This window comes from Podarcis tiliguerta, assembly GCF_965153285.1.
Source record: "Podarcis tiliguerta genome assembly, chromosome: 11".
NCBI lineage: Eukaryota > Metazoa > Chordata > Lepidosauria > Squamata > Lacertidae > Podarcis > Podarcis tiliguerta.
Window position 1 is genome coordinate 41,527,072 of NC_139544.1, and position 12,170 is coordinate 41,539,241.

The 12,170-nt window shown below is 45.1% G+C and overlaps 1 protein-coding gene across 3 annotated transcripts in view; it reads left to right on the forward strand.

Moving 5' to 3' along the window:
- LOC310659347 (chondroitin sulfate proteoglycan 4-like) overlaps positions 1-12,170 on the forward strand; it is a 38,962-nt gene that overhangs the window by 1,628 nt on the left and 25,164 nt on the right. For 2 of the 3 annotated variants that reach the window (XM_083402592.1, XM_083402593.1), the window contains exons 2-3: positions 5,278-5,441; positions 7,391-10,951. In XM_083402592.1, the coding sequence (XP_083258718.1) occupies positions 5,278-5,441; positions 7,391-10,951 (3,725 nt within the window). Of the gene's footprint in view, positions 1-227; positions 334-5,277; positions 5,442-7,390; positions 10,952-12,170 lie in introns of those variants that run through there. The other variant, XM_083402594.1, reaches the window with a different exon arrangement.

The window sequence follows — 12,170 nt, forward strand, 5'->3', positions numbered from 1 at the left end:
GGTTGCCTTTCGACAACCGAGGATGATATCAACGTCATCAGCAGTGGACTACCACCTTTTTGCAGTGTATCAGCATCTAGCACAGTGCATTACGTTGGCTACATCATTAAGTGGTTGGCCAAGGCAAACAGCAGTTTTCAAGTTTGGAAACCCATGTACCAGGCGAGATGTTGACATGATTTTCTCCTGCATTACACTATACCTGCCCCCCCCCCCCGGTCAGTGCCCTTTTATTGGACAAGTTGGGTTAGCAAGATTAGCAAGTATTTGAGTTTCATAGGACTCTACCTAATGGATAACTTTGTGCGACTTCAAGATTATTTACCTTGCCAGGTAAGTCCCCTAAAAGCCATACTTTGAAGCAATCTGAGGCTTTTGGAATTACTTCAGAGTAGTCTTCAACAGGATGACATCAGGCTTAAGGCAAGTGCTCTGTTCAAACTGGTTTGCAGACTGAGCTGTTCATCTTGCAGTTCTCCATTCCAGGAAAAGAACTTGCAGGATCAGATTTCTGAATAATTAGATTCTAAATTAATTCATGCTGAGCCTTACAGTATGATAGATGAGGCTTTAGCTATTTGACCATAAAGGATAGAAGATGTATTGCCTCTTTGATCTTTAGTATTTATGCTGCATTTTTTTTTAAATCACACATCATTAAAAGGTTTTGGAAGCAAATCAAAACAGTTGAAATCAATAGTAGTTTTTTCATTGACAGTAATGGGATTTAGATTGCACCCTTTGGACGTGATTCAGAGGTACATGCCTGTAGCACATCAAATATATTTTCTGCTTTTCCCAATCAGTCAGAAGCTTCCCCCCCGGCCCTATACCTCAAATTGGCTTTTAAAACATCATTGAATAATAATAATAATAATAATAATAATAATAATAATAATAATAAATTTTATTTATATCCCGCCCTCCCCAGCCGAAGCCGGGCTCAGGGCGGCTAACAACAATTAAATAATCAAACAATCAAATAATCAAACATTCTAAAAACATTCCATTATAAAAATTAATTAAAGTCAAATTAATGGCAACCGTAGAGCAAAATTCTGTGCAGGTTGCCAGAGGAGGGAGTCAGGCTGGGACCTGACCAAAGGCCTGGTGGAACAACTCTGTCTTGCAGGCTCTGCGGAAAGATGTCAGGTCCCGCAGGGCCCTAGTCTCTTGTGACAGAGCGTTCCACCAGATTGGAGCCGCAGCTGAGAAAGCCCTGGCTCTAGTTGAGGCCAGCCTAACCTCTCTGAGGCCTGGGACCTTCAGGATGTTTTTATTTGACGAGCGTAGGTTTCTCTGTGGGGCATACCAGGAGAGGCGGTCCCGTAGGTACGAGGGTCCTAGGCCGTATAGGGCTTTAAAGGTTAAAACCAGCACCTTAAACCTGATCCTGTACTCCACCGGGAGCCAGTGCAGCTGGTATAGCACCGGATGAATGTGATCTCGCAGTGAAGACCCTGTAAGGAGTCTCGCTGCGGCATTCTGCACCCTCTGGAGTTTCTGGGTCAGTCTCAAGGGCAGCCCCACGTAGAGCGAGTTACAATAATCCAGTCTGGAGGTGACCGTCGCATGGATCACAGTGGCTAGGTCAGGGCGAGAGAGGTAAGGAGCCAACTGCTTAGCTTGGCGGAGATGAAAAAAAGCCGCCTTTGTTATAGCTGCAATCTGCGCCTCCATGGAGAGGGAGGTGTCGAAGATTACACCCAAACTCTTAACGGACGGTGCTGGCACTAATTGCACCCCCGCTAGAGATGGGAGTTGCCCCCTCAATCCCATATCGTCCCGTCCCAGCCAGAGGACCTCTGTCTTCGAAGGATTTAACTTCAACCGGCTCCCACGTAACCATCCAGCCACAGCTTCCAAGCATCTGATCAGTGTGTCTGGGGCCGAGTCAGGGTGGCCATCCATCAACAGATAGAGTTGGGTGTCATCAGCATACTGATGGCAGCCCAGCCCAAAACTCCGGACAAGCTGGGCGAGGGGGCGCATAAAGATGTTAAAAAGCATCGGGGAGAGTATCGCACCCTGGGGCACTCCACACACCAAGGAGTGGCGGGATGACAATTCCCCCCAAGCGCCACCCTCTGTCCCCGACCGGAGAGAAACGAGCGCAGCCATTGAAGGACTGTGCCCTGGATCCCCACGTCGGCAAGGCGGTGGTCCAGGAGTTCATGATCGACCATGTCGAAGGCTGCTGACAGGTCTAGAAGAATCAGCAGCCCCGACCCGCCTTGATCCAGCTGCCTGCGGAGAAAAAAGAGCATTGTGGATTTCTATTATGAGAGTTGCTGATTGGAAAATTGGCTGTAGTAAATAGGCAAGTTACTGTTTTATTAATTCACACTAAACGATCAAGTGCTTACAAATGGGTGTTATGTGGCACCTGTATTAGTGCCAATTCCGCTGATCAAAGCAGTCAAATGGGTACACGTAGGTCAGACAATCTCGTAGGTGAACTGCTCCCAAGTTGTTAAGGGCATTATATACTCGTAGTAACATCTTGGGGACGCAGGTGGTGCTGTGGGTTAAACCACGGAGCCTAGGACTTGCCGATCAGAAGGTCAGTGGTTCGAATCCCCGCGACGGGGTGAGTTCCCATTACTCCTGCCAACCTAGCAGTTTGAAAGCACGAAGTGCAAGTAGATAAATAGGTACTGCTCCGGTGGGAAAGTAAATGGCGTTTCCGTGCCAGTAGCGGCTTAGTCATGCTGGCCACATGACCCGGAAGCTGTACACCGGCTCCCTCGGCCAATAAATTGAGATGAGCACCGCAACCCCAGAGTTGGTCACGACTGGACCTAACGGTCAGGGGTCCCTTTACCTTATCTAACACCTTGAGCGCAATCTGGTAGCAAATGGGCATCTCTCTGAGCACAGGTGTTCTATACGCTACAAGGCCTCATCTGTGCTGCAGCATTCTGCACTAACTGCAGCTTCTGGATGAAGCGTGAGGGAAGCCCCACATAAAGCACATTGCAGTAATCCCGTCTGAAAGCAAACCAACACATGAACTACTGTGACAAGGCTTTCCAAGAATGGCCATAGCTGTCAAGCCAGGCTCAGTTGGTAAAAGGCACTTCTAGCCATTGAGGCTACCTGAGCCTCTCTGGTGACACACCTGGAGCCAGAAGCACCCCCAAACTGTGAAGCTGTTCCTTCAGGGTGTGCACAACCCTATCCAGAGTAGGCAACTGGCCAATTTTCTTCAGCCAAATTGATACCCTGTGTTAGAACGTCTTAGCACTAAAACGGAAGACAGGAGTGCCTGGCGTGCTCTGGTCCATGGGGTCACGAAGAGTCGGACACGATTAAACAACAACAGCACTAAAACGAACCAAAAATGTCACAGGTAGGGATGTAAGAGGGCATAGTTTTTCTCCACCCTATATTAATTGTATGTTACAAGGCATTTGCAACCCTGTGAACATTTGCTGAGGTTTAAGACCCACTGAATTTTCCTGGACCCTATTTTTGGATAGGCATCCCCAGGATTGCTTTGTAAATGTTTTCATTTGAGTATTTTAGATTTTTTTTATTTCTGCTTCGCTGTTACTTTAAAACATGCTAGAATGATGTTTGAAGTCCACTTTGGTTGTGCAGGAGGACCAGGCAGGTAAACCTGAGGCAGCTTGGTTGGATGTGCCACTCTAGGGCTGAGAGTGCCTTTCGTCTCCTCAAGCCCAGCCAGGGGAACTGGATTTGTGGCACACAACTCCCAGAGCTGTTGTTTTCATATATGGAGACCACTTTCAGCTCTTCTTTGTGTTGCAACCAAAACAGCAGAGGCTTCCTCTGATACCTTACAGACTAACATGAGCCAGGTGCACATTGTATGCACACAGGTACACATCTGGGCAGGCTTCAAGCTTGAGGGGCCCTGGGCCTAGTTCCCTTGTAACCTGGGCCAGTCCTCTGTGGGCTGTAATGTAATAAAAGCCTGTAATAGATGCTTGGGGAACCACCATTTTTATTTCCTTCAATGCCCCTGACATTTTTCCATTGGAGGAAAAACAGCTGCAGGTGGCAGGCAACCTCTCTCTCTCAAAGCACTGATTACTGTTATTATGGTAGTGTTTTGGAGATTTGCGAATGCCATTCATTTGCAACGTACTCACTAGAGGGTTTTATTATCCTGGTTGCTGTTATGCAGTAAAAAAAGATCCGTTCAGAGCTATGAGGTTCAGCTACATCGTTAACCATTCTCCTAACAAACAGCTTTTGTGAGAGCTATAAAACAAGTAAACTAACCGAGGCATGATTATTTAGGAGACCACCTTTCGCCACATACTTGCAATCTCCTCTGTCTTCTGTGAGAGAAAATGAAATAGCACAGAAAAGAAATGGTTGTAAAGCGCTTTGCACATATAAAGGCCGCATCGTATATGATAAAAAATAAATTGCTGCCCATATTTCAAATGCGTTGTATTTCAAAACCTACCTGCTTGGCTTTCAGACAGACTTTGGGAGAGTTAAATCGGCAACAGATAGGGAAATGAGATTGGTGGGGTTTATTTTGTTTTTCTGAGGTTATTTGACCCAAGTCTTTGGGGTGGCTGGTTGATAAATAAAATTCATTAAAAACATGATGCATTATGCCTATATATATTTGACTAAAAGAAGAAACAATTTATTTCCTTTTAACTCATGTAACCAGATGTGAGCTGTGGCCAAGCAGATTTCTTTTTTGTTTGTCTAAGCACAACATAGCAGTAGAGACTGAACCATGGTTACAGTTCAGACGTAATGGGAAACTGTGGTTCTGCAAACCTGGTTGTCTTGCAGTGAATCCAAGGACTGAGCTCCACATTCTGGAAAAGGATTCTACCATTTCTGAATGCCAGTGGTGGTGTGCATGGAGGAAAGGTCCTGATTAACCACATCTCCTTGTTCATGGGAAGCTATTATGGCAAGGAGAATACTAACCTAGGTTTCTTCTCAGCATGCTAATCTCCTCTGTGCTACCTGGCCCTACCTGCTTCTGAACCCTCTTTCTGTTCTTCCTTGTTTGACAAAAGCTGCCACTCTAGAAATTTCCACTCCTCAAGCCTGTCAGGATTAGGGAGCTCACCACATCACAACCTATGCTGTTAATGGTGGTAGAATGTGGAACACAAACATAGTAAACATTGTGCAAGCGATAAAGCTTGTGAACTGGGAGGCAGAATGAATTCTGCACATTTTTACTGCTAGGTGTACCATCTGCATATAATGTGTGGAATCCATTATTTATAGGCAAGCTTGCAATAATGTTCTCTTCTGATCTTTGCTTTTTAGTATCATTTTACGGCGAAAGCTATGTGCATTTAAACATTGCCGAATCGTCCTCAACAACTTCACTGAAATTACGTTTTCAAACAAGCAGACCAGACGGGTTACTTTTTCTCGCTGCAGGAAAAGACATTTATTTTTTGGTGGAACTACATTCCGGAAATGTGCAGGTAAGATTCTATGCGAACAAAGGTGTCTTATGAGCCAGACAATTTGCCTGTCTAACTAAGCACTGCCAATTTTGAAGGAACGGAAGGTCCTCCGTGACAAAAATTACATATACCAGCACTGGTAAAACCAAAAACGACCCGAACTTTCCATTTCCTTTTGATTGTGGCTTGTTTGCTTTGGTTTCGGCAGTGGCTCTCCAAGGCCTGAGGCAGGGAAATTCTCCAGCAAGACCACCAGGAGGAGCTGTTGTTGGAGGTGCAGTGCTGTGGAACTACCCTTCCAACACTGGCATTGCTGCTTCTTACCTGGACTATGTGGGAAGGAGGCAAGGTATCAGCAGGGTCCGGGCTATACAAGAGTGGATTGATTCTGCCAGCGGGCCATGCAGCCTGACCTTGCCATAGCTTTGCTTTGCCCGCACACCATTCAGGTAAGCAGCAATGGTGTTGGCAGCAGTTGGGTGGCTCCATGGCACCGCCTTACCAGTTTGGCCATTCCTGAAGGCCATTGAGATCCTTTTTAACTGGCAATGCCAGGCATTGAACCTGAGGCTTTGAGCACAGAAAGCATGAGTTCTGGGCCTTAGGTAATGCAGGCTCCGTCTGATTGTAATTAAAGCTATAGGAGCAGATTCTATGGTGTATTTATATCTCAATAGTAGGACCAAATGGGACGTGGGTGGCGCTGTGGGCGCCTAGCACTTGCCGATCAGAAGGTCGGTGGTTCAAATCCCCGTGATGGGGTGAGCTCCCGTTGCTCGGTCCCTGCTCCTGCCAACCTAGCAGTTCAAAAGCACATCAAAGTGCAAGTACATAAATAGGTACCACTTCGGCAGGAAGGTAAACGGCATTCCCGGGCACTGCTCTGGTTTGCCAGAGGCAGCTCCCTCGGCCAATAAAGCGAGATGAGTGCCGCAACCCCAGAGTTGGCCATGACTGGACCTAATGGTCAGGGGTCCCTTTACCTTTACCTATTAGGACCAAGGCACAAAAGACTTCTTATGCCCTTGACATTTCACACGAGCGCTAGATACGTATACTGGAGCAACTATTGACACCTTTCCTTCTCATCATGAAGCGGAATGCTGTTTCCAGGACCTTTCAACTATAAGCCATCTGTTCTTCTAGAATAAGAGCGTTGTTTCATGGTACAGACAGGGATGGTTTGAAAGTGGTTAGGACCTACAGTCATTCACATAAGGCCATGGCTGCTTGGGTGAGGTGGTGCCAGTTGAATGACTGCAGGAGGTTTTGGAGGGGAAAATGTAGATGGCGCATTTTATGATTCATTTGTACGGTGTCAACTGACTTTGCGGAGTTTTCAGAGCTGCATTACGTATTACGTCCTGATCCAAAGGACTTTGCATTTCAAATGGCAACCCAAAAAGAAAATGGGAAGATAAGGTCATCTTGAGCTTTACCAGCGCTAATTCATACAGTTCATGTGACAAGGATAAAATGCCATGAACATGGATGACATTATATTTGTAAATGCATAAATAATACAGAAAGCACGGTTTAAATTGCAGTTAAGTGATCAGGGCTAAGATTGCATCATGCACTTGAAATGCTTATCGATTGATCTGAAATATTTATTTACCACCTTTCTACTTAGTTTTAAAGTGCTTAAGGCAAGTTATTTCCTTTCTTATCCTAGTCTGATTCAGATGCAATGCTAAACTATGACTTAGTGTAGGGGATAGGCAACTTTGAAGATCTGTTTCTTTTAAAGGCAAGGTGTCTGCACTGATCCCAAGAGTTGCCTCGTATCTATATCTATGTTTCATGCATGCAGTTAGTTTAAGCTGCAATCTTAAGTGCACCTACCTAGGAGTAAGACCCATTGAACTCCTGATTAGAAATTGTTGTGCTTATGCTGTTTGTTAGCTTTTCCTTAATGCATTTCCTAACTCACTGGAATAATTAAAACTATATCCTTTTTTCTGTAGGTGAGAGTCAATCTTGGAGCAGGAGAACAAGTCCTCCGTTCCCAAGGAAGTTCCCAGCTGAATGATTTAACGCGACACCTTATAGAAGTCCATTGTGAAAGAGATAACGTTATACTGGTGACTAACAAAAATGATCAAGCTGCCACAAAATTGCCCGGTGTCCTGTTTGAACTAAACTTTCAGCATGGCCTCTATGTTGGCGGAAGTGGCGACCTTGATGTTCCTTACCTCGATGGCACACAAACAAATTTCCGAGGATGCATTGAAGATGTGATATTTAACCAGCATGACATCCTGTCATCCCTGAGACCTTCTCCTAGGTTTAAAAATGTCCATGAAGTGTCACTGGGCTGCAGCGATGAATTTTTTGCAGGCGAAGAGGAACCTATTAGTTTCTTTAGCTCGAAGTCGTATGTTTCTTTTCCACTTTGGAATACCCAGACTGAAAGGGTCTTTGAGTGTACAGTGCAGACCACAGCTCAGAGAGGCTTGCTGCTGTACAGTTCCGGTCCAGCAGGAGACTTCGTTGGAATGGAAATTGAAAATGGTCTAATTAAAGCTCATCTTGGAAAGGGAAAGAACAGATTTCAGCTTTCTTCCCTTAGCCCTGTCAATGATAGCCAGTGGCACTCTGTCAAACTGAAAATCTCTGCAAAATATATTGAACTCATGCTAGGCAAGGAAACAGTGAAAAAATCATTACCCTCGCACACTAAGCTTCCTGTCCTCAAGGAGGCCTTTTATGTAGGTGGAGTGAATGATATTATCCGTGCCAGAGTGCTGAAGCTGGGGTTAACCTCACTTTCTGGGAGATATGCTCAAGGGGGATCATTCAGAGGCTGCTTGAGAGATTTGAAAATTAACTCGGAAAGGAAATCCTTGAAGGATGTTCTTGTGACTAAGGATATTTCACCAGGATGCAAAACCAAGAGCGCCTTTAGTACAAATCCAATTGTAGCGCCTGAAAAACAACCCGTTGGAACAGCAGCTTCCATGTCTGCTGTCAGTGCTGTAGCATCCAAACTCCATGGGAAAGAGAGTCACGACCACTTTGTAGTTGTAAACAACTTGATTGTTCCAGAGGGTGGGCAAGCAGCGCTTGAATCTAAGCACATTAAAGTCAACGTCGAATTCAAGAAATTAGGGATTCGGCAGTCGCAAATCCTTTTTAAAGTTAAAGACCAGCCATCTCATGGCTATTTGAGGTTGGATGTTGAGTCAGAGCAGGATGAGTCTACATTCACCATGCTAGATTTATGGCAAGGCAGAGTTCTGTACGTCCACGATGGCTCTGAGGAAAGCTATGATTATTTTACTTTCTCAGTTTCTACGAGCAGTAAAAAAGAGATGCCTCCATATTTGCAAGGAAACAAGAACTACATGTTCACCATTACGGTGAAGCCAATAAATGATGCTCCAGAGCTCACACTCCCCAATGGAAACTTGTTTCTTCTTTTTGAGCACTCAAAGAAATGCCTGGGTGTAGATGCAATAAATATTTTGGATGATGATACAAGTGCTGCAGATCTCAGTATTACAGTCCTGAATGCAGATGCTGGATTTCTAGAAAATTCCAAGATGCCTGGCAAGGCCATTACTGCCTTTCCTTACAGAGACTTACAAAATGGTAATGTTTTCTTTGTCCACACTGGAGCCAAGAACTCCAGGATTGTTCTGCGAGCGAGCGATGGGGACAAAGTCAGCAACACGGTTGTGTTGCGTGTCATGGCAGTTCCCTTAGAGTATAAGTTGGTCAACAACACGGGGGTGGATACGCTACAAGGCGAAGCAGCCTTGATCAGACCCAGAAATCTGGCCATCGAAACAAATGCCTTCCAACAAGAGCTGGATATACGATACGAGATCACAGAGCCGCCCCGTTATGGAGAAATTCAGAGACAGCAAGCTGGTGGAGAATGGAAAGAGGCAAACTCTTTTTCTCAACGCTCCATTGAACGTGGCCGTGTGAGATATGCTTCTACCTTCAAAGAAATTCTGCAAGATAATCCCCTTGAACACTTTAAATTCAAAGTTAGCATTGGCAGCAAAAGAAGCGAAGAGTTTCTGTTCCCGGTCATGGTGAAATGGTTGAGGTACAATTTATTGAGACATGTGCCACTAGTAATTGACAAATCAAAGAGGGAGTACCTTAGCTCAGATCATCTTCTTGCTGTGATAGGAAAAGTAGAAGTGCCAGGAAATGAACTTTATTACAAGTTGCAGTCCTTGCCTGAGAAAGGAAACCTTCTGCTTTATAACACACCTTTGCAAATAAATTCAACATTTAGCCAGCAGGACATTTCTGATTATAACGTAGAATATCAGTTAACCGAGTGGCCCCGCGAAGAAACGGAAGACTCGTTTCGATTCTTAATTTCTACAAAATATGTGGAGTCAAATATCTATGATTTCAGAATCAGCATTAAAGCAGACCCACGAAACATTCTTTTGACAAACAATGGCCTCAGTGTTACTGAGGGTGAAGGGAAACTGATCACGAAATCAGAATTATTTGCACAAACCTTCGCCAATAAGACTTTCCAGTATAAAGTTACAAAGAGTCCACGTCATGGAAAGTTGATGCTTATTAATCTTTCAGATTCCCAGGAAAGTAACAATAACATTAGCAGTTTCACAGATCTGGATATAGTTGGTAGATATCTCATGTATGTACACGATGATTCTGAGACGCAGTATGACGAAATCCATATCACAGCAACTGCCAAGGAGTCGGAGGAACAGGTGAGCTCAGACCCGGAAATGGAACCCCCTTTATCGGCAGAGATCAAATTTAACATTTCTGTCCAGCTGAAAAATGATGAGAAACCACTTCGTGTCATAGATAAGGTATTTCATGTTGTTAAGAATGGAAGGAAACTGCTGACCTTGGCTGACCTTTGCTACCATGATCCCGATACTGATTTTGACGATAATCAGTTATTGTACACCAGGCGTGGCATTCCTAATGGAGACTTGGTTTTCGTCAATGAAACGTCTCACAGGCTGTATCAGTTTAAGCAAGAGGACCTGGCACAAAGGCGAGTCCTGTTTATGCATCGTGGGGCAGACTACGGTCGCTTTGTGCTGTTTGTAACTGATGGGAAGCACTATACTTCCTCACTTCTCGAAGTAAGCGCTTCCGACCCTTACGTCCGTCTAGCAAACAACACTGGGTTATTGATCCAGAAAGGACGAGAGGGAGTGATCACCACAGCTAACTTGAGCGCTGCCACGAACCAAGATATTAGAAGTGAACACGAAATTACGTTTGAGATCTCTTTACCTCCAAAGTATGGACAGGTCTTGGTAAATGATTTAGCAGTGGGCACTTTCACTCAGCATGACCTCAAAGTAAGGCACGTGACGTATAGACATGATGATAGTAACAATTTGGTTGACACGTTTAACTTTACAGTTTATGCTAAAGGTGCCCAGTTGGATGCCGAAATGAACATCCGCATATTCTTGGAAAGTCATCAGCGTCCACCAGTGATCGTAAATAACGCCAGACTTTTGGTTGAGGAAGGGAAACCAGTCAAGATCACTAAAGGGAAATTGCTGGTAAGCTGAAGTTGTCTAATCGTTTTAACAATATACAGTGGTACCTCGGGTTACATACGCTTCAGGTTACATACGCTTCAGGTTACAGACTCCGCTAACCCAGAAATAGTACCTCAGGTTAAGAACTTTACCTCAGGATGAGAACAGAAATAGCGCGGTGGCAGCGGGAGGCCCCATTAGCCAAAGTGGTGCTTCAGGTTAAGAACAGTTTCAGGTTAAGAACGGACCTCCAGAACGAATTAAGTACTTAACCCGAGGTACCACTGTATTTTGAAGCCCAGTGTCAGGTGGTAAAGGAACCATCCCCCTACAGCAGGTTGCCAGGAACGGATAAGACAAGGGAAAGTCCTTACCGGCTGCTTTTTATTCAATGTTTACAGAGAGATGCTTGGAATGCAGCCTCTTGGAGTAATATTGTTGTCCCAAGTGACTCTCCACCCCCTTTTTCTTCCACTTCCTCATTTGTCACCTTCTCCCCTATGGGTAGTACAGAGGGCCCTTCGCTTCTGAGCCCTTTGCTTTCCCACTCTCAAGGCTCGCCTGGTTCTTGGAGAGGGGGGTGGTCTGGAATGCTTTCTAAAGACACCGTCTTTAGAACCAGCTGTTGCCCTCATGGTTCTTCTTATTCCTCCTCTCCCATTATTTCCCAGCTTTTCCCCTCATCTGCCTCTGATCTGTGACCCTCCCTCAAACCCGTGTTGTAATTCTGAAGTCTCCTTCTTCTCTGGAAGGGTCAGGCTGGGGAGGCGGTCTCCCCCTTTCCTCTTCTGCCCAGTCCCTGACACCCAGAGGAAAAGCCAAGCGGAAATGTGACCCATGAGCTGAAAAAAAAAGGTTCCTGTCCCTGTTAATAGTAGGCGTGATGCTTCTTGTCTTAATGCTCACTATTTTGCAAGCATTGGTGTTTGAGCTTGAGTGAAAGATTGTATGGTCCATTTTTAAAATACTTTGGGGTTGTTGTTGTTTTTTAAAGGGCAGGGCAAGCATAGTTCAGTGGCTGAATACACGGTATTCGGATATCGCATAGCAGTGCTGGAGAAAGGAGCCTAGAAAGGAAACCCTCAGAGTGGACAGCACTGGGCTACAGGGACCAAAAGTCTGACTCCGTATAAGTCAGCTTCATACATTTGTATTCTGTGCCAGAATGCAGATTATATGCATGCATAGTTTAGCAACAGCTGCCCAAATGGTGCTGTGTCTCTACCGTACCAACTTTCCA